Source organism: Triticum urartu, chromosome 1 (genome assembly GCF_003073215.2).
Source record: "Triticum urartu cultivar G1812 chromosome 1, Tu2.1, whole genome shotgun sequence".
In the NCBI taxonomy this organism is placed as follows: domain Eukaryota; kingdom Viridiplantae; phylum Streptophyta; class Magnoliopsida; order Poales; family Poaceae; genus Triticum; species Triticum urartu.
In genome coordinates this window covers 563,864,427-563,887,761 of record NC_053022.1, presented here as the reverse complement: position 1 = coordinate 563,887,761, position 23,335 = coordinate 563,864,427, and the positions used below count along the sequence as shown (strand labels likewise).

General features: G+C 42.4%; 1 protein-coding gene across 2 annotated transcripts; it reads right to left on the bottom strand.

Moving 5' to 3' along the window:
- Positions 1-19,123: 19,123 nt before the first annotated feature.
- Positions 19,124-22,971, bottom strand: LOC125539628 (ATP-dependent DNA helicase DDX11-like). 2 transcript variants are annotated; one of them, XM_048703129.1, is made up of 9 exons: positions 22,797-22,971; positions 22,164-22,709; positions 21,996-22,078; positions 21,444-21,797; positions 20,738-20,992; positions 20,417-20,659; positions 20,112-20,333; positions 19,461-20,025; positions 19,124-19,384 (listed from the first exon to the last, which is right to left on the bottom strand). In XM_048703129.1, exons 1-9 carry the CDS (start codon positions 22,927-22,929, stop codon positions 19,179-19,181), a joined length of 2,607 nt encoding a protein of 868 aa, XP_048559086.1. In that variant the 5' UTR covers positions 22,930-22,971; the 3' UTR covers positions 19,124-19,178. The 2 variants fall into 2 exon arrangements, with proteins under 2 accessions (XP_048559086.1, XP_048559091.1); XM_048703134.1 differs by lacking the exon at positions 20,738-20,992.
- Positions 22,972-23,335: the final 364 nt, after the last annotated feature.

Genomic DNA, 23,335 nt, shown 5'->3' with positions numbered 1-23,335 from the left:
TGCTTATGGAAAAGAACTTGCATGACATATTTTGTCCTACCCTCCGGTGGCAGCGGGGTCCTATTGGAAACTAAGGGATATTAAGGCCTCCTTTTAATAGAGAACCGGAACAAAGCATTAGCACATAGTGAATACATGAACTCCTCAAACAATGGTCATCACCGGGAGTGGTCCCGATTATTGTCACTTCGGGGTTGCCGGATCATAACACATAGTAGGTGACTATAGACTTGCAAGATAGGATCAAGAACTCACATATATTCATGAAAACATAATAGGTTCAGATCTGAAATCATGGCACTCGGGCCCTAGTGACACGCATTAAGCACAACAAATTCATAACAACATCAATCTCAGAACATAGTGGATACTAGGGATCAAACCCTAACAAAACTAACTCGATTACATGATAAATCTCATCCAACCCATCACCGTCCAGCAAGCATACGATGGAATTACTCACGCACGGCAGTGAGCATCATGAAATTAGTGATGGAGGATGGTTGATGATGATGACGGCAATGAATCCCCCTCTCCGGAGCCCCGAAAGGACTCCAGATCAGCCCTCCCGAGAGGTTTTAGGGCTTGGCGGCGGCTCTGTATCGTAAAAAGCGATGATTTCTTCTCTCTTATTTTTTTTGTCTCCGAAAGCAAATATATAGAGTTGGAGTTGGCGTCGGAGGGCATCCAGGGGGCCCACGAGGTAGGGGGCGCGCCCTAGAGGGGGGGCGCCCCCCACCCTCGTGGACAGGGTGTGAGCCCCCTGGTCTTCATCTTTGGCAAGGATTTTTTATTATTTTTTCTAAGATGTTCTGTGGAGTTTCAGGTCATACCGAGAATATTTGTTTTCTGCACATAAAACAACACCATGGCAATTCTGTTGAAAACAGCGTCAGTCCGGGTTAGTTCCATTCAAATCTTACAAGTTAGAGTCCAAAACAAGGGCAAAAGTGTTTGGAAAAGTAGATACGATGGAGACGTATCAACTCCCCCAAGCTTAAGCCCTTGCTTGTCCTCAAGCAATTCAGTTGACAAACTGAAAGAAAGAAAGAAAAACTTTTACAAACTCTGTTTGCTCTTGTTGTTGTAAATATGTCAAGCTAGCATTCAAGTTTTCAGCAAAGATTATAACTCACCACATTTGCAATAATTCTCAGGTCTCATGATTATTCACATCAATAACATGATCAACTAGCAAGCCATAATAATAAATCTCGGATGACAACACTTTCTCCAAACAATCATAATATGATATAACAAGATGGTGTCTCGCTAGCCCTTTCTGAGACCGCAAAACATAAATGCAGAGCACCTTTAAAGATCAAGGACTGACTAGACATTGTAATTCATGGTAAAAGAGATCCAATCATAGTCATACCCAATATAAATTAACAGTGAAGAATGCAAATGACAGTTGTGCTCTCCAGCTAGTGCTTTTTAATAAGAGGGTGATGACTCAACATAAAAGTAAATGGATAGGCCCTTCGCAGAGGGAAGTAGGGATTTGTAGAGGTGCCAGAGCTCAGTTTTGTAATAGAGATAAATTGTATTTTGAGCGGTATACTTTCATTGTCAACGGAGCAACTAAGAGATGGCGATATCTTCCATGCTAAACACATTATAGGCGGTTCCCAAACAGAATGGTAAAGTTTATACTTCCCCTCCACCAACAAGCATCAATCCATGGCTTGCTCGAAACAACGAGTGCCTCCAACATACATCAGGTCCCAGGGGGAGTTTTGTTTGCAATTAATTTTGATTTAGTTTGCATAAAGCATGGGACTGGGCATCCCGGTGACCAGCCATTTTCTCGTGAGTGAGGAGCGGAGTCCACTCCTCTTGAGAATAACCCGCCTAACACGTAATAAGGATAGCCTTGGTTGATACATGAGCTATTCGAGCATACAAAACAGAATGTTTATTTGAAGGTTTAGAGTTTGGCACATACAAATTTACTTGCAACGGCAGGTAGATACCGCATATAGGAAGGTATAGTGGACTCATCTGGAATAACTTTGGGGTTTAAGGGATTGGATGCACAAGCAGTATTCCCGCTTAGTACAAGTGAAGGCAAGCAAAAGACTGGGAAGCGACCAACTAGAGAGCGACAACAACCATGTACATGCATTAAAATTAATAAACATTGGATGCAAGCATGAGTAGGATATAATCCACCATGAACATAAATATCGTGAAGGCTATGTTGATTTTGTTTCAACTACATGCGTGAACATGTGCTAAGTCAAGTCACTTAAATCATTCAAAGGAGGATACCACCCCATCATACCACATCATAATCATCGCAATAGCATGTTGGCACACAAGGTAAATCATTATAACTCATAGCTCATCAAGCATGGCACAAGCAACTACGATCTCTAATTGTCATTGCAAACATGTTTATTCATAATAAGCTGAATCAAGAACGAGGGACTCATCATATTTACAAAAACAAAATAGGTCGAGTTCATACCAGCTTTTCTCATCTCAGTCAGTCCATCATATATCATCATAATTGCCTTTCACTTGCACGATCGAACGGTGTGAATAATAATAAGAGTGTACGTGCATTGGACTAAGCTGGAATCTGCGAGCATTCAATAAACAGGAGAAGACAAGGCAATATGGGCTCTTGGTTAAATCAACAATAATGCATATAAGAGCCACGTCAACAATTTAATTATGGTCTTCTCCTACTGACCCCCAAAGAAAAGAAAAGAAAAAACTATTTACACGGGAAAGCTCCAAACAAGCAAAAGAAGAACGGGAAATATTTTTGGGTTTTCTTTTTAATTATTACTACTACAGCAGAAAAATAAACTACTACTAATTTTCTTGGTTTTTTTAAGGTTTAACAAACACACAAAAAGAAAGCAGGAAAAAGAAACTAAACTAGCATGGATATTACAGAGAAAAAGTATGAGCACCGACATCTAGCAACGAGTGTGTGTGAATATAAATGTAATGTCGGTGAGAAATACGTACTCCCCCAAGCTTAGGCTTTTGGCCTAAGTTGGTCTATTGTCGGGGATAGCCTGGCGGATACCCATAGGTATAGCTGGGGTCATACTGTGATGAGGAAGGAGAAGGCTCCGATTGCCACTGGCTGGCAATCATCTCCGGATCCCACTGATAGTTAGACTGCTGTGAAGGATCAAATTGTGGTTCCGGTAGGCGTGAATAGCCGTCAACGGAACAAGGTACGTGCCTACAGTCAAATCAAACAAAGAAGGAGCAGGTAGGATAATAGTCTCGGGATGATGTTTGTTAAAGAACAATTGATATTTAAGCTCTCCCGCCCTATTCTTAACAATAAAATCATGTGCCACAAGACTTTTATGATCTAGATAAACACGGGGCAGCACCTTTTCTTCCTTCTCAGCATGCCTAATAGGTATGTTAAAATGTACGGCTAGGCGTGTAGCATAGATGCCTCCAAAGATGGGGCCTTTGGTACGGTTCATACTTAACCGTCTAGCAATAATACCACACATACTAAAAGTGTTATCACTGTATAAACCATGGAGTAGAATAATTATATCAGGGATACTAAGGTTTCCACAGTTTCCGCGTCCAATTAAACAACGACTAGCAAATAATGCAAAGTAACGTAAAACAGGAAAATGTATGCTAGTGATTCATGCATCGGAAACCTTCCTAGTTTCTCCTACAGTGATAGTATCAATAAACCCAACCAGATCATCATGATGTGGTTCTTCTGTCTTGCCCTCAAAAGGGACTAAACAAATCCGACAAAAATCATAAAGTGACATCTCCTTATGCTCATCATATAAATGAAACTCCACCGTAGGTGGTGAGTTCCTAGAATGAAAATGAAAGTTTTGCACAAAGGTATTTGTGAGTAAGAGATACTGTTCGCATTGGTCGTGGAGGAAAGCGGTGAGGCCTGCATTGTGAGCCAATTCATGAAAATCTTCATAGATACCGACTGCTCTCAAGAAATCTTCAGAAGGCCATTCACATGCCCGAATCTCCGCGGTGCGCGGCAAATTATACTTAGGCTTCGGTGCCTTTTCCTTCGAGCTTTGGCTCGATGAGCCCCTCAATAATCTCCTCATCATTTTCTGAAAAATTCTGAAATTTTTAGTAACTTCAAAATAAAAGTAAACCAAAATCAATAATATTGATAGCAACTACTCCTACAAGTGCCTAGGGCCTATATCATGCCTCAAAACTACCTTTGACCATATAAATTTGACATGCAAGCTCAAGAACAGGGTCACCTAAGCAGCAAAAATTTGCAAAGAATAAAGCACTAGAACAGAAACTAATTGGACCAATGGAGGAGCCACATACCAAGGAACAATCTCCTCAAGCAGTTTTGCTAGAGGTGGTTTGAGCAAGGAGATCGAAAATCACAGCAAAAGTGGCTGGAGCTCGTGCTTGAGTTGGTTTTTCGGGTTTGTGTGAGACAGAGGAAGAAGATGGGTGCTGGGATAAGTGGAGGAGGGCCACCGTGGGCCCACGAGGCAGGGGGGCGCGCCCACCACCCTCGTGGTGAGGTGGCAGCTCCTCCCGCGGTAAGTTTTGCACAGTAAATTCTCAAATATTCCCGAAAAAATCATATTAAATTGGCATGGCATTCTCAGGACTTTTATTTTCGGGATATTTTTATATTGCACGGATAAGTCAGGAAACGGACAGAAAAATACTATTTTTACTTTATTTCTACTAATTAACAGAAAGTATAGAGAGGGTACAGAAGTTTGTGCTTCTAGTTTCATCCATCTCATGCTCAACAAAAAGAGTCCACTAACAAGGTTGATCAAGTCTTGTTAACAAACTCATTCCGATAATCATGAAACCGGAGAAATTTTGAATAACACTAAGTTACCTCAACGGGGATATGCACATCCCCTATAATAAGTATATCATATTTCTTTTTGACAGTAGGAAGAGGAAATTCAAAACCTCCAATTATAATCGATGGAATTTTTCCAATGGAGTTGATACTATGAACTTGAGGTTGTTTCCTCGGAAAGTGTACCGTATGCTCATTACCATTAACATGAAAAGTGACGTTGCCTTTGTTGCAATCAATAACAGCCCCTGCAGTATTAAGAAAAGGTCTTCCAAGAATAATAGACATACTATCATCCTCGGGAATATCAAGAATAACAAAGTCCGTTAAAATAGTAACGTTTGCAACCACAACAGGCACATCCTCACAGATATCGATAGGTATAGCAGTTGATTTATCCGCCATTTGCAAAGATATTTCAGTAGGTGTCAGCTTATTCAAGTCAAGTCTACGATATAAAGAGAGAGGCATAACACTAACACCGGCTCCAAGATCACATAAAGCAGTTTTAATGTAATTTCTTTTAATGGAGCAAGGTATAGTAGGTACTCCGGAATCTCCAAGTTTCTTTGGTATTCCACCCTTAAAAGTATAATTAGCAAGCATGGTGGAAATTTCAGCTTCCGGTTTCTTTCTTTTATTAGTAATGATATCCTTCATATATTTAGCATAAGGATTTGTTTTGAGCACATCAGTTAATCGCATACGCAAAAAGATAGGCCTAATCATTTCAGCAAAGCGCTCAAAATCCTCATCATCCTTTTTCTTGGATGGTTTTGGAGGAAAAGGCATGGGTTTCTGAACCCAAGGTTCCCTTTCTTTACCATGTTTCCTAGCAACAAAGTCTCTTTTATCATAACGTTGATTCTTTGATTGTGGGTTATCAAGATCAACAACATGTTCAATTTCTACATCATTGTCATTACTAGGTTGAGCATCATCATGAACATCGTTATTAATATTTTCATTAGGTTCATGTTCATTACCAGATTGTGTTTCAGCATCAGACATAGAGATATCATTTGGATTATCAGGTGGTTCAGCAATAGGTTCACTAGAAGTTTGCACAGTTCTATCATTTTTCTTCTTCTTCTTTTTAGAAGAACTAGGAACATCAATATTATTTCTTTGAGAATCTTGCTCGATTCTCTTAGGGTGGCCTTCAGGATACAAAGGTTCCTGAGTCATTCTACCAGTTCTAGTAGCCACTCTAACAGCATAATCATTTTTCTTACTATTCATTTCATCAAGCACTTCTTTTTGAGCCTTAAGTACTTGTTCTACTTGAGTGGTAACCATAGAAGCATGTTTGCTAACAAGTTTAAGTTCACCTTTAATATTGGCCATATAATCACCCAAGCGTCTAATCATATAAGCATTTTCTTTTAATTGTCTACCAAAATACCAAAATAAGCATTGAATTCGTCTTGCTTAAACATAAAGTTATCAAACTCATCCAAGCACTGACTAGCAATTTTAGTAGGAGGGACTTCAGCTTTATCATATCTATAGAGAGAATCTACCTTTACTACCTGTGTCGGGATATCGGGATCAGGAGGTTCTTCAGTAAATAAAGAATTGAGATCATATGTTTCTTCAACAGGCGGTATATTAAGACCATGTATTTCTTCAATAGGAGGTAAATTCTTAACATCTTCAGCTTTAATACCTTTTTCTTTCATAGATTTCTTTGCCTCTTGCATATCTTCGGGACTGAGGAATAGAACACCTCTCTTCTTCGGAGTTGGTTTAAGAATAGGCTCAGTAATTGGAGCAGGAGTTGGCTCAGGAGCTGGCTCAGGAGGTGCCCAATTATTTTCATTTGTCAACATATTATTCAATAGAATTTCAGCTTCATCCGGTGTTCTTTCCCTGAAAAGAGAACCAGCACAACTATCCAGGTAATCTCTGGAAGCATCGGTTAGTCCATTATAAAAGATATCAAGTATTTCAGGTTTCTTAAGAGGATGATCAGGCAAAGCATTAAGTAACTTGAGAAGCCTCCCCCAAGCTTGTGGGAGACTCTCTTCTTTAATTTGCACGAAGTTGTATATTTCCCTCAAAGCAGCTTGTTTCTTATGAGCAGTGAAATATTTAGCAGAGAAGTAATAAATCATATCCTGGGGACTACGCACACAACCAGGATCAAGAGAATTAAACCATATCTTAGCATCACCCTTTAATGAGAACGGAAATATTTTGAGTATATAGAAGTAACACGATCTCTCATCATTAGTGAAGAGGGCAGCTATATCATTTAACTTAGTAAGATGTGCCACAACAGTTTCAGATTCATAGCCATAAAACGGATCAGATTCCACCAAAGTAATTATATCAGGATCAACAGAGAATTCATAATCCTTATCAGGAACACATATAGGTGAAGTAGCAAAAGCAGGGTCAGGTTTCATTTTATCTCTAAGTGATTCTTTGTTCCATTTAACTAATAACCTCTTAAGCTCATATCTATCTTTGCAAGCTAAAATAGCGGCAGAAGATTCCATATCAAAAAGATAGCCCTCAGGGATTACAGGCATATTTTCATCATCGTATTCAGATTCAATAATTTCTTTTTCTCTAGCCCTAGCAATTTCTTCATCAAGAAATTCACCAAGGGGCACAGTAGTATCAGGCATAGAAGCAGTTTCATCATAAGTATCATGCATAGCAAAAGTGGCATCATCAATAACATGCGACATATCAGAACGAATAGCAGGAAGCAGGTGTAGGTGTCGCAAACTTACTCATAACAGAAGGTGAATCAAGTGCAGAGCTAGATGGCAGTTCCTTACCTCCCCTCGTAGTTGAGGTATAGATCTTGGTTTTTGGATCTCTCAAGTTCTTCATAGTGATAAGCATATATAAATCCCAAGTGACTCAAAGAATAGAGCTATGCTCCCCGGCAACGGCGCCAGAAATTGGTCTTGATAACCCACAAGTATAGGGGATCGCAACAGCTTTCGAAGGTAGAGTATTCAACCCAAATTTATTGATTCGACACAAGGGGAGCAAAAGAATATTCTCAAGTATTAGCAGCTGAGTTGTCAATTCAACCACACCTGGAAACTTAGTATCTGCAGCAAAGTGTTTAGTGGCAAAGTAATATGATAGTGGTGGTAGCGGCAACAAAAGTAAAGATAGCAAAAGTAATGTTTTTGGTATTTTGTAGTGATTGTAACAGTAGCAGCGGGAAAGTAAATAAGCGTAAACCAGTGTATGGAAAACTCGTAGGCACAGGATCAGTGATGGATAATTATGCCGGATGCGGTTCATCATGTAACAGTCATAACATAGGGTGACACAGAACTAGCTCCAATTCATCAATGTAATGTAGGCATGTATTCCGTATATAGTCATACGTGCTTATGGAAAAGAACTTGCATTACAACTTTTGTCCTACCCTCCCGTGGCAGCGGAGTCCTATTGGAAACTAAGGGATATTAAGGCCTCCATTTAATAGAGAACCGGAACAAAGCATTAGCACATAGTGAATACATGAACTCCTCAAACAATGGTCATCACCGGGAGTGGTCCCGATTATTGTCACTTCGGGGTTGCCGGATCATAACACATAGTAGGTGACTATAGACTTGCAAGATAGGATCAAGAACTCACATATATTCATGAAAACACAATAGGTTCAGATCTGAAATCATGGCACTCGGGCCCTAGTGACAAGCATTAAGCACAACAAAGTCATAGCAACATCAATCTCAGAACATAGTGGATACTAGGGATCAAACCCTAACAAAACTAACTCGATTACATGATAAATCTCATCCAACCAATCACCGTCCAGCAAGCCTACGATGGAATTACTCACGCACGGCGGTGAGCATCATGAAATTAGTGATGGAGGATGGTTGATGATGACGACGGCGACGAATCCCCCTCTCCGGAGCCTCGAACGGACTCCAGTCAGCCCTCCCGAGAGGTTTTAGGGCTTGGCGGCGGCTCCGTATCGTAAAACGCGATGATTTTGTTCTCTCTTATTTTTTTCTCTCCGAAAGCAAATATATAGAGTTGGAGTTGGCGTCGGAGGGCATCCAGGGGGCCCACGAGGGTGGGGGGCGCCCCCCCCCCTCTAGGGCGCGCCCTAGAGGGGGGGTCCCCCACCCTCGTGGACAGGGTGTGGGCCCCCTGGACTTAATCTTTGGCAAGGATTTTTTATTATTTTTTCTAAGATGTTCCGTGGAGGTCATTCCGAGAATATTTGTTTTCTGCACATAAAACAACACCATGGCAATTCTGCTGAAAACAGCATCAGTTCGGGTTAGTTCCATTCAAATCTTACAAGTTAGAGTCCAAAACAAGGGCAAAAGTGTTTGGAAAAGTAGATACAACGGAGACGTATCATCATCTAAGTGATACATGATCCGATTGAACTAGGCCGTGTCCGATCATCACGTGAGACGGACTAGTCATCATCGGTGAACATCTTCATGTTGATCGTATCTTCTATACAACTCATGTTCGCCCTTTCAGTTTTTCGTGTTCCGAGGCCATGTATGTACATGCTAGGCTCGTCAAGTCAACCTAAGTGTATTGCGTGTGTAAATTTGGCTTACACCCGTTGTATGCGAACGTTAGAACCTATCACACCCGATCATCACGTGGTGTTTCGGAACAACGGACCTTAGCAACGGTACACAGTTAGAGGGAACACCATTCTTGATATTTTAATGAGGGTCATCTTATTTATGCAACCGTCGTTCTAAGCAAATAAGATGTAAAAACATGATAAACATCACATGCAATCGAATAGTGACATGATATGGCCAATATCATTTTGCTCCTTTTGATCTCCATCTTTGGGGCGCCATGATCATCATCATCACCGGCATGACACCATGACCTCCATCATCATGATCTCCATCATCGTGTCTTCATGAAGTTGTCTCGCCAACTATTACTTCTACTACTATGGCTAACGGTTAGCGATAAAGTAAAGTAATTACATGACGTTTATGTTGACACACAGGTCATAAATAAATTAAGACAACTCCTATGGCTCCTGCCAGTTGTCATACTCATCGACATGCAAGTCGTGATTCCTATTACAAGAACATGATCAATCTCATACATCACATATATCATTCATCACATCCTTTTGGCCATATCACATCACACGGCATATGCTGCAAAAACAAGTTAGACGTCCTCTAATTGTTTTTGCAAGTTTTTACATGGCTGCTATAGGTTTCTAGCAAGAACGTTTCCTACCTACGCCAAAACCACAACGTGATATGCCAATTTCTATTTACCCCTCATAAGGACCCTTTTCATCGAATCCGATCCGACTAAAGTGGGAGAGACAGACACCCGCTAGCCACCTTATGCAACTAGTGCATGTCAGTCGGTGGAACCAGTCTCACGTAAGCGTACGTGTAAGGTCGGTCCTGGCCGCTTCATCCCACGATGCCGGCGAATCAAGATAAGACTAGTAACGACAAGTAAATTGACAAAATCACGCCCACAACAACTTGCGTTCTACTCGTGCATAGAAACTACGCATAGACCTAGCTCATGATGCCACTGTTGGGGATCGTTGCAGAAATTAAATTCTACGCATCACCAAGATCAATCTAAGGAGTAACTAGCAATGAGAGGGGAGTGCATCTTCATACCCTTGAAGATCCCGAGTCGGAAGCGTTGCAAGAACACGGTTGGAGGAGTCGTACACGTAGCGATTCAGATCGCGGCCGAATCCGATCTGAGCACCGAACAACGGTGCCTCCGCGTTCAACACACGTGCATCCCGGTGATGTCTCCCGCGCCTTGATCCAGCAAGGAGGAGGGAGAGGTTGAGGAAGAAGGCTCCAACAGCAGCACGACGGCGTGGTGGTGATGGAGTGGCAGTTCTCCGGCAGGGCTTCGCCAAGCTCACGCGGAGGAGGAGAGGTGTTGGGGAGGGGAGGGGTTGCGCCTTGGATGTGGTGCTGCAGCCCTCCCCTCTCCCCTCTATTTATAGGGAGAAGGGGGAAGGGGGGCGGCTCCTCTAGATGAGATCTAGAGGGGGGGCGGCGGCCAAGGGGAGGGGGCTTGCCCCCCAAGCAGGGGGGCGCCCCCCTTTAGGGTTCCCCCCAAACCCTAGGTGCATGGGCCCTAGGGGGGATGGCACCCAGCCCACTAGGGGCTGGTTCCCTTCCACCTACAGCCCATAAGGCCCTCCGGGGCAGGTGGACCCTCCCGGTGGACCCCCGGAACCCCTCCGGTGGTCCCGGTACAATACCGATATACCCCCGAATATTTCCGCTGACCGTATGATGACTTCCCATATATAAATCTTCACCTCCGGACTATTCCGGAAATCCTCGTGACGTCCGGGATCTCATCCGGGACTCCGAACAACATTCGGTAATCACATACAAATCTGTCTAATAACCCTAGCGTCATCGAACCTTAAGTGTGTAGACCCTACGGGTTCGGGAACCATGCAGACATGACCGAGACAACTCTCCGGCCAATAACCAACAGCGGGATCTGGATACCCATGTTGGCTCCCACATGTTCCACGATGATCTCATCGGATGAACCACGATGTCGAGGATTCAAGCAATCCCGTATACAATTCCCTTTGTCAATCGGTACGTTACTTGCCCGAGATTCGATCGTCGGTATCCCAATACCTCGTTCAATCTCGTTACTGGCAAGTCACTTTACTTGTTGCGTAACACATCATCCCGTGACCAACCCTCAGTCACATTGAGCTCATTATGATGATGTATTACCGAGTGGGCCCAGAGATACCTCTCCGTCATATGGAGTGACAAATCCCAGTCTCGATTCGTGCCAACCCAACAGACACTTTCAGAGATACCCGTAGTGCACATTTATAGTCACCCAGTTACGTTGTGACATTTGGCACACCCAAAGTATTCCTACAGTATCCGGGAGTTGCACAATCTCATGGTCTACGGAAAAGATACTTGACATTAGAAAAGCTTTAGCAGACGAACTACACGATCTTGCGCTATGCATAGGATTGGGTCTTGTCCATCACATCATTATCCTAATGATGTGATCCCGTTATCAATGACATCCAATGTCCATGGTCAGGAAACCGTAACCATCTATTGATCAACGAGCTAGTCAACTAGAGGCTCACTAGGGACATGTTGTGGTCTATGTATTCACACATGTATTACGATTTCCGGATAACACAATTATAGCATGAACAATAGACAATTATCATGAGCAAGGAAATATAATAATAACCATTTTATTATTGCCTCTAGGGCATATTTCCAACATGAACCTTACATGGGAAATATTGATGCTAAAAAGATACACCTCAATCATATAGTGGTAATGTTGGCGCACTTGCTAGCGTTGAAAACCCTAATCTAACTCCGCCTTTCATCTACACCTCCCGCATTGTTGCATATTATCCTAGACAAAAAAAAACTAAATTGTGGCTACACCTATTAGTCCTATCATGAGTGTGCTAAGTTCGGTGGCAATGCCGAACCAAACACTGCCTAGCAGTGCAGACATGATTTGCTTGTTGTCGAATTATGGTTTGACATACACACCACAAGTTACACCTGGAACTAGTAATCATATTCCTCCTATGACATCAATGCAAGTGACATCGTCCACTTTGTACAATGTTGTAGCTAATCTTAGGGAGGAGATGGATAAGATATTTCCATAAAATTATGGAAGTGGGTTACCGAGGAACCAATTTTATCAAAAGCCTTACTTGGAGTATGTTGACGCAGTTTAGTCATGGGAGAAGCCTTATTAGTAAATTTGTTCCCAATGGTCCACAGGGTCCAACACATGGCAGAAAAACCAAACCAAAAGAGTCTCTTGAGTTGTCCAGCCAAGGAGCTTGGCAAGGGTCTTAGCTCCACAAAGCTAGACGGGGCCCAAGACACACGCAGCCACTCTCTGAAACAACTCCAGAATAACCGAGCAAGAGGACACTGGAATATAATGTGATCAGAGTTCTCAACCAAACCATGCAAATCACAAAATTCAGAACCAGAGCCATTCCGTTTTCAGATTTGGTCAGTTGCAGGCAAAGCCCCGCATGGTCTGCCACATGCAAACTTTAACCTTAAGGGTAATGTGAGCCTTCCAAAATCCGTTAAACCTCGAGACAACCGGTTCACTCATCAACTTGCAATATAGATACTTAACCAAAAAAACAGCTAGAAGAAGAATGGGGCCACGTCACCATGTCCACGGACTTCGAGAGCCCAGGGAAGATAGCAGCAAGGCGGTGCCAATCATCCAACTCTACAGGAGACAACATCCTACAGAAACTATAACCCAGTTCCAAAAGAGAGCTCCACGATGGAGATCTCAGGGGAAGAAACACAAGAGGAAAGAGAGGGGAAAGCCATAGAAAGGGGGGTCATCTCCGGCCCACCAATCTAACCAAAAACAAATCGAGGCAACATTCCCAACAAAGAACTTAACAAGGAATCTAAATTGTCACGAACACTGGCCAGCTGGCCCGAAAACTGGGAGCCCCCATTCGCCGAGGCAAGCAGATGGCTAGAATTAGGGAAGTACTTAGCTTTGAGAATTTACAGCCACAGAGCCCCAGGATCAGAATTAAAGATAGGCCACCACCACTTAATAATGATACACTTGTTCATAACTGAGGTGTTGATGATGATGTCCAACCCCCAATGTTCTTAGGTCGACACATAACTTTTCACTTCACCATCCTATTCCAGTAAAATCCACTCCTATGCTTATCAAAACCAGCATGAGTACCCTCCGGGAGCTGGTAGAACCCCATAGAGAACATTGGCAAGGAAGAGAGGCGCACATTAATAAGGTAGACTCTGTCGGTGGACGAATTATAATGACCCCTCCAAGGCACAATTTTGTTCCCAACCATGAGAACAGAGAAAGCAAAACCCTTAGAATACAATTTGAAAGGAGAGATAGGGAGCCCGAGATATTTGAAGAGGAAGGATCCCAGGTTGCAGTTGAGCGGAGTAGACACCCTACTTTCTTCCTCATGTGAAGCACCAATCAATCTTAGAAAAAATAATCTTAGGGCCAGACAAGGCTTCAAAGCAAAGTAGGAGGATCTGAGATTGGCAATGCACGTATCAGTGTTTTCGACCATAATTATGGTATCACTAACATATTGAAGATGAGAGATGCCAGAAGGGATAAGGTGTGAGATAACCGGTGAAATATGTTCCGCAACCGCAACATGATTTAAGATACAAGAGAATGCATCTACAGTGAAATTGAAGAATAAGGGGGAAATAGGGTCGCCTTGTCTAAGACCACACCAAAATAATGTCCAACAACCCCGTTGACACCATGGTATGGCCCACACAAACCAGCTTTATCAACTGATGCACGTAGGCACCATCAAAGCCCATGGCTAGGAGGTAGGAGCATTCCACGAAGAAAAGGCCAGCTAAACAAATCGTACGCCTTTTCAAAATGTAGCTTAAGAATAATAGCATTGTTGTTCCTAGACCTCAAAGCATGAACAATCTCGTGAAGGCTAAGAATCCCATTCAAAATGAACCGGCCTTTAATGAACATAGACTATTGCTGCCCAATCACCTTGTGAGCCACGGGTAGGGGTGGAAATTGGTAGCGGATAATCCGAAATATCCGATATTCATATTCGAGAAAATGCCTATTCGTATCCGAAACATCCGCATCCGGACCAAAATGGAAATGGAAATTATCCGTATCCGAATTTATTAAAAAAATAAAAAATAAAATATGGTAGGAGATTTTGAGACAAATATGGATATGGAAGTGGATATATCCGTATCCGAATAAGATTATGGGAGGTAATTTTCAAAATTCTAGACCCAATATTCCAATTATCCAACATAAAAGCCAAATAAGTGGTCAAATTTTACTATTTATATGATTAAACTTATAAATTATTATGCATTACAATAGTATTTATTCATAAACCTATTTATCATTGACTTATTGTATGTCACAAGTTGATTATTTCAGGTCACATAGGTATCGACTAATTTACTTAAGCAATATGTTGATATTATTCGTATCCGTTCCGAATCAAGAAAATATCCGATACGTATCCGTATTCGAATAATATCCGAGCCGCATCCGTATCCGATAACATCCGTATTTGGATTCGTATTCGTTTTGAAAATATGAAAATGGAAGTGGCAAGAGCACTATCCGATCCGCATCCGATCCGTTTCCACCCCTAGCCACATGGGAGAGAAGTGACGCAAAACCCTTAGAGGGAAATTTTGCAATATTATTAATAAGAGCGGTAGGTCTAAAAAGAAGGATAGAATCAGCCCCCTGACCTTAGGGATGAGCTAGATGACCGCGTAGTTTAACCTCAAAATATCCACCATGCGCGGGCAAAACCCTTGGGTAATCACATAAACAGAAAAATTACAAAATTTCTTAAAGAAGGAGATCGAAAAGCCATCCAGCCCAGGGGCAGAGTTTTACTTTGATGAGGCCACTACCTCATCAATTGAGAGAGGCAACATAAGTGTAGCATTATCAACATCAGAAACACGGGCCCCCATGGTCCAAAGGTTAGGAGAAATAGAAAAACTCGATGGGGCATTAGCAGAAAGCAAGGACGAGAAAAAGCACACACGTGATCCATGATGATCGCAGGGTCGGCCACCACCTCTCCCTTAATAACTAGCCTTTGAATGGAACATTGCCGACGCCTACCGTTCACAAAAAATAAGTCATAATCACATCACCCTTAAGCAACCAGGATAACGTCCCTCTCTATTACGCTTTCTCTTGACGATGGATATCGAGCAAGGCATTTTCAAGCGTGTATCTCTAGGCTTCGTACTATTTATGATTAACTTCTTGTGCATTTTTTGTGTAGTTATACTTCTTGGTTATTATTGTGTCATTTCTTCTACATTCTGGATTCGTTTAGGTTTGATGCAGTGAATGTAGTGGCAGAAGCTCCTCGTGACTCATTCAGACTTTATAACACGTTGAGGAGTCTCTCTAGAGGGTTTAAGAACAAACATACCTGCCTTGATAAAAGGGAGGTTAGACTTGATGAAAGGGAGATTTGACTCGACGGCAGAGAAATTTGAGCCAACCAACACGATATTCACTCCGATAAGGAGGTAACTCTTGAAGAAAGGAAAGTGCACCTAGATAATATGTGGGACAGTTATCGAGTTTATATGTATGGTAAATCAGTTGGGTGCTCCATGAACGATGTTGCTGTTGGGACCACAAACAACGGTGTTGTCATTGAAGAGATGGTTGGGGTGCTCCAAGAAAGGCTAAAAGGGCATTTCCCTCCCTAAGTGATTTCGATGTAGATGACAACGCAATTTGTGGTTTAATCGTGTGTTTGAGCTACAAGGGCATATTCGAGAAAGGCACAAGGCGATGAGGTTCCCCTCGGAAAGGAAAAGAATGAAGATGGTTGATGGCCTGCAAGACATAGAGGGTAGTGTAGCACCTTCATGTAAGTATCCCAAATAGTAAACGTTCCCAACGAAGAGCGGATGAGAGTATTTATGAGTCACACACAAGTTGTCATAGTTCTTATGTGAAGTAATTGCTTTTGATTATGCAAAAGTTTTTAGTGTCCCAGGAGGCAAATGAACCAGAATAGGGAATATGATGAGTTTGTGGTAGCGAGAGTGATAGTAGCTTGAAAGTAAAGAACTTAAATAAAATTGAAAGTAGGTGTTTTTCCTACAATGGAGAGATTAGGCGCGGAGAGAATTCGGGTCATGGTATACATCAAGTGTGTCGGTGCGACGGTAATACCGGTTACCTTGTATTGTGAGTTTAGTATTTGATTTGCTTGTTCAGTAGGCGGATCACCCTAGAGTTATGGAACTCCTCCTCGCGGGATCATATTCCATACTATGGTCCTGCTTCATCATTGCCACAGTGTGGTCGTCTGGTTAAATTTGCTCCCAGTTATGCTGGTCTTAACGCAAATGACTAATTGCCACTGCCGGGTTGTAGTGGTATTAGCAACCATGAGTAGCAGAGTTATGGTAAAGGACATCTAGGTAGGATTGTAACTTCAAGCTGCATGGTTGTGCTTCGATGTGATTATGTGATATAAGGATGTCCCTTCCTTCGACTGTAACATGGCTAGTTATGTGGTAGCGTTAGGTTTGTTCTTTTTGTAATAATGACCAATGTCCTGAAATGTGCTCAATGTTGTCTTCTTTTTGTTTGAGTACAACATCAATTTGTGAAACTGTATTGTCGATGTCATATGTGCTCTCTTCAATAAGTGTGGTTCATTCAGCAAGAGATTTTTTTTCAAAACCAGAAGGGATTTCTCTCGACTGTATTTTTATATTATTTTTCAAGTTTATGCAAATTCAAATACAACAAAAATCAGCTCTGATGGCTGATGTTAAAGCAACAAAGAAAAAGGCTAACCAAGGCCTAATTATAATAAAAGAAATAAGAGCTCAAAAGGAAAACTCAGCAGAATGCCCTTGCCTATGACTCAAAGGATGAGTACTCTTTAAAAAAATTAGTTCTAGGAGTTTTAAGCATTCCCTTGCACTGGCGTGGTTTAGTGATAGCAGCTGTGTCGTGCAGTGTCCTGGATCATCGCCTTCGGATTGACAACATTAGGACGTATTGTGATTAGCTGGACACCGTGGCCACTATCAGCGAGGACGAGAAGGAGGATAAACGGACGAGTGGAGCACCATGTTGAAATAGAGGGTGTAGACCTATTCGAGATCTTAAACAATGATTATTGGTGCTATAGGCATGTGATCCCTTTTTAAACGTTGCAACACACAGGCATGTTTGCTAGTAAAATACATAGTTATCCAGTCAATTGGTTAATGTATATACTTGATGAGTTGGGTTGTTTTTGTGCGAGCTAAGGTGATGAGTGCAAAGTGTTGTTACTTCTGGGACTTAATTGCATGTTTTAATGCACATTGCAGTCGAACCAAGAAAAAACACAATCATGTACAAATATCTATCCATAAATACTGCAAATGATACCATTCTACTAAGTGCTCCCTCCGTTCCATAATTCATGTTCTGGTTTAGTTCAAATCTGAATTAAGACCATGATAAGAATTATGAAACATAGGGAGTATAAAACAAGCATTTTATGCAGATTGCATAAGAAACTTAGAAAAAGATTATGCATTTGATGCAAATGAATGATGCTATTTGCAGAACAAATGCATGCAATGTCATTGATTTTTGAAACCACAAAGTATGGAAAACATATCTAGCTAGAAAAGACCATGAAACATGCAATGGTAAAAATCCGAGAACATATTGCTTACAGATATTTTATTTCCTCTAGCGTTATCCCTTCTACTTACTTACACATGAAGTCATGCAAGCTAGAAATCTTTAGCAACTTTAGCGATGGCTGCATGATATTTAACGATACTAAAATAGATTGCAAAGACACGTGGTTTTGTTTTCTACTACCTTTGCCTAACCTAGATGATTCCGATTTGACTAAAACAATTAAGAGCCAATGTCTCTTAATAAATCGACTAACACCACTTTCTATGTAATATATGTTTTAAATTTGATGTAACTGCATATTTGGCAAATAACCTTAAAATTGCATAATTTAAAAATAAATCTAAAGTTAATACAAAGTTGAGAACTGATGTGCTCTCAAAGTGCAATTTCTCACAAGCTATATCTTACTGTTTTTCTCCTTGAAAACTATCTTATTGTTTTAGTTGACTTGCAAATTTTTATCAGATGTGGCAAAGAAATGACAACAAAGGTGTTTTGTCATAGAGCACTGAACACATCAGCCACTCCCACTATCTCAACAACAAAAGGATTCAATCATATGGGATACATGGTAAGCTATACTGCAAAAAATACGAATAACTTATTTTTTGAATGATTTGAAGATTGCTCAGCACACCTGCCATACAAATAACTTACTAAGAAAAGGTTACAAAGCACCTCCAGAAAAATACCAACAAATCTGAGTATTTCAACAACTTGCTGCAACAAGAAAATCTGGGGAAAATGAAGGCCATGTAGCCTTGGGGAAAAAAACATGGCCCAAGTGACGCAGCAAAGCGCGCCAACGCTTCTAGTATATGATTAAATGAGATCGATGACGGTGCTAGGCCAGCACCTTATCATGTTTTTTTCCTTCTGTTGAATAAGAACTGGGGTGTGGTGCTCCTCGGAACTGGGTGTGGGAAAATAACAGGGGTGCACATACCTTCGGTAACTGATATCAGCCACCGATAACATGGGATTTCAAGTGCTAACTCAACCTTTGAACGGTTGGTCATCACATTGCACTGATATCAGCCAAACAAAAATGCATCACATATACGCAAACCTACATGTAAAACTGTACATGCTTGGCTTCATTAAATGTAGCAACAAGATCTGTAACATTTCAATGAATTTGTTTATTGGTTCTGAAAAACTGAAGCAACAACCTATGTACTTCCCCATAGTTTTGACCGCAAGTCAGTCGTGTCTTGATCCACTGGGGTAGCTTTTCAACGGGGCAAGAGAAACCCCTGCCTGATGAGGTGTGCGAGTAACGCGAGTCAACCAACAGCATTGCAGCATAGTCATTTACATGCCTGATTGCTCTGCCTACAAGCAAATTTGTTCATCATTTAACAACTAGAGCCAAAAAAATCATAAATGTTAAGATTACACAGTAGCTTACCGATACATTGATTCACAGCTTTCATGCATAAGTTTTCATAGTACTCTTGACCACTTTTACCACTCTTCCTTAGTATACCAAAACCAGGCTCAACCTTGCATTCATCTTCTCTGCTCAAGGACTCGTCATCTTCAGCCACAGATGAGGTAGAAGAATAGTTTCCAATGTGTTTTATTGTCTCCATCAGTTCCACATCATCTGGGCTTGGATAAGGCAATCCAACCATCACAACACAACGACCCATACCATCACTGAAGTTTATGCCTTCAGAGATCTTCCCACCGACAACAGCCATTAAAAGTGCCCCGTTGACACTCGTGTCTCCTGAACCTTTGCTGCAGCAGGATTGAATTGCCTCCTTGTATTTGTTGAGTATCATCTCGACATCCACACTGCTTCTTGGCTCTCTGAACACGTGCTTCTTCTTAGAAATCTTAGAAAATGTGCCTGAAGCCATCCATGCATCATAGACTTGTTTTTCATAATCATAGGAAGAGAAAAACATTACTATTCCCTCTGGTACTATTGTCACTATATTGCAAAGAAAACGCCCAAGCTCTTCGATCTGCAAAGATAGGCAGATAAGAATAGGCACAAAAATAACGTGCAAACATTAGAGAGTAAAGGGGAAATGACTCGAGGTATACATACCATGGTAGGAGAGCTCCTTGAGCTGTGGCTGAAATCAAATTTCTTGCCTGAGGGCCCACATGTAACAGCTATAGGAAGAATACTCTCAGGGGGGACAATGTGGTTGCACGAGAAGAATTTTATATCACTAGGCAATAAGCCTGGAAACAAGCGCAGCCTTGTTTCTTCAATAGGCTGGAGGGTTCCACCGGCCATAATAACAGCATGTGCGTCATCTGTAACCTGCAAGAGGAAAGATTTATAAATACGCATGTGAAATAGGACAACTCTTGTCTCCAAGCAACATATGGAGCAAGGTACATCACCTCAGAAAATGTTTTCTCTGCACAAAGCATCACAAATTTGATATATGCATCTTCAGAGTGTCCACCAGGCTTGTGCCGTGCAACTATGATTCTTCCATCATCATTGCAGTACAGTAGGGAGCGTAAAAAGTCAGCCAAAGCCTGAAAGCTTGTTATACTGCTTCCTTCACCATGTTGCTGCCCATGATTCAAATCGCCCACACCATTTTCAGTGAAAAATAATTTGTTGGCATATCCACTAACCTGGATACCAACAGTCAATTCATATAGGTTCTAGACACAACAAGACTGAATGGAAATGTAGTGGAAGAAATATTTCACCTTGTGGATTATATTGCTTTCCTTCAGATACTGACAAAGTTTTACTATGTTTATGTTATCGATATCAAGGGAGAATAAGAACTTATTTATAGTCAAAGAGGTCAGAGCGGAGGAACAATCTTCATTACTTATCAAACATCGTAGGAATGACCGTGTTAGAACTGTCAAGGTCTGGATGTAACGTCGATTTCCAGCTCCCAGAACATTCTGAAATCTATTGAGATATGCCTCCAGGTGGGAAAGGACTGCTCTCAACTAACAAAAATGAGAATCAGAAAATTGAGTTAGTTTCCACAACTGGAAGCAAACAGTCTCGGTTCATTTGCTAACTATATTTTGCTTGGTAAAGGGAAATTTTAAAAAATGCACCGATAAATATCATTTGTACTATCCTGTTGTCTGCCACAGCAACACAACTGAGCAAAGTCAAGCTCTATGCCAGAAAACTGTCGTTGGTTATGTCTCCTTATATGGTAAACCTACTTACATCACCTCTATGTTCGGACCTTGGAAAACATTATCGAAGGTGCAGAGCGAACAAAATTATGAAGATAGAGTACAACTGTACAGTCAGACTAATTCTGCATAGTGTGCGGAATGAGATGCGTCACAATCCAGTTTCCAACAGATGTTAGGGATCTAGAACTCAGAACAAAAACATCGTCATGATACTGCCAGGGGCAGGTCAATTATGAGGAAGACTAACCTGAGAAGATGTGACCTTTGAGTTGTACATGCTAGTAAGGGAGTCTGCTAAGTTGTGAGCCTCATCTATGATGACAACACTGTTCTTCAGATTAAGGCCAAGTGATTCTCTGGCAGACTTCAGCAACAAAGACTGGTAAGGAAGTACTACAAGGTCAGCTGAGCGGACCATGTCACGTGCACCGTAGTACGGACATGTCCCAATCTTCCTTCCAATTTGTGCCAAATCCTCAATGTCTAATGCACCATGGTCGGACACTTCACTCCTGAACTGTTTCTGCAGACTTCTGTTTCTTAACATTGGGCACCGACAAGAGGTCTTTGTTCGGTGCCCCTTTTTGTTATCACCCTCAACCTGAACATTTACAGCCGCAAAAATTACTAGATGTTAACAAGAAAAGTTATAAATTGGCAGCATACTGATGGTATTTAACAACCCAGCACATACAAATATCTAACAGAAAGAGCCCAATTTGGGTGCAGAAGTCCAAGATAACACTATCTAACAGAACAGCTGAGCATTGCAAATCAAATTGACGTAACTGAAACATGCCTTGATTTTGCTGCTCTTCTTGTTCTTTTGCAGCTCCAAGCACCTCTCGTTGATCCGGCTTGCGCTCCCCAGCTTCTGAACATCTGCAAGCAAACGCACCACAGATCAACTAAACACAATCCCAGCCCCAAAACTAGAAGAACAAAGATAACCAAATGACCCACTCACCCATGTTGATACACAAGCTCTTTCTGGACCCCAAGCACACCGTCCTGAGCTTCCCCGAGAAATCCGTCCTCTTGAGCTCCCGGACAAACTGCGAGAGCTGCGAATGCGTGCGGCTAGTGAAATACACCTTGGGAGTCGCCTCCTCTTCTTCCTCTTCGTCGTCGCTCTCACTACTACTGCTACCACCAGCACCACCACCACAGTGTGCCCGCTTCCCGGCAGCATGCGGCCTTGTGCCCTCCTCGCCATCACTCTCGTACTCGTCAACCAAGAACTCCTCGCCGTCGTTCTCCCCGATCCCCCCGGATTTCTCCGAGCCCCCCTCCTTCCTCGTCCCCTGCCTCCTCCAGGGGTGAGTCTCCGACTTCTTACTGGTGCCCTTCTTAGGCGGCAGCGGTGTGAAATCCCGCATCCAGTCGGGCTCGTCGTCGTCTTCGCCGCCGGCAGCAGCGAGGGCGGAGCCATTGGCCCGCTCGGGGGCGGCGTCGCGGTGGTCGAGGAGCCACTGGAGCGCGCTGCAGATGATGCTGAGGGTCTTTCCGGTGCCTGCGGCAACGCGGTGGAGGCTGAATCGTTAGTGGTGGCCTGTGAGGCCGGAGGATGAGGTGGGGAAGGCGGCAGAGCAGAGCTTACCGGTGGGGCTTTCGAGGAGGGCGAGGGCGCGGGGCCCGGAGGAGAGCGCGCTGTAGAGGAAGGACATGAACTCCGACTGTATCGGGTACGGCGCGAAAGGGAACGCCGGGAAGTCCTGCCGCGGCGGCGGCATTTTGGCGAGCGCGCGCTTGTGCGGTGGGTTTGGTGGGGGTTTCCCGCGGGATTGAAGATAACCAGAATACCCAATTTCGTTCTGGTGCTGTGGGCTGTGGGCTACTGGGCTGAAGAGCAGGCCGTGGGCTCAATTATAGCCTTGCAGGGGGATGCAAAACTGAATACATTTACGTATACTTTTTTTTTGTTACTCCGTATACTCATTTTTTTACGTCAGATTTTGGTATTCACCTGAATATCGGTGACCCAGTTAGCCTCATGTTTGGTTTGCTCCCACACCTTTGGCAACATTGTTTTTATGCAATCTATGCCCCTCATGTCACTCACTCGGAAAAAGGGTGGTAAGATTGTCTCAATTGTGGTAGGGCATCTCCAAAGCTGTCTCCTAAAACGGACATACTATT

Excerpts from the sequence above, each read along its gene's own strand:
- LOC125539628 (XM_048703129.1), bottom strand. The coding sequence starts at position 22,929 with ATGCCGCCGCCGCGGCAGGACTTCCCGGCGTTCCCTTTCGCGCCGTAC. Across the intron at positions 22,710-22,796 it reads CCTCCTCGAAAGCCCCACCG|GCACCGGAAAGACCCTCAGC; the intron begins GTAAGCTCTGCT and ends GCGTTGCCGCAG. Across the intron at positions 20,660-20,737 it reads AAAGCAATATAATCCACAAG|GTTAGTGGATATGCCAACAA; the intron begins GTGAAATATTTC and ends GTTGGTATCCAG.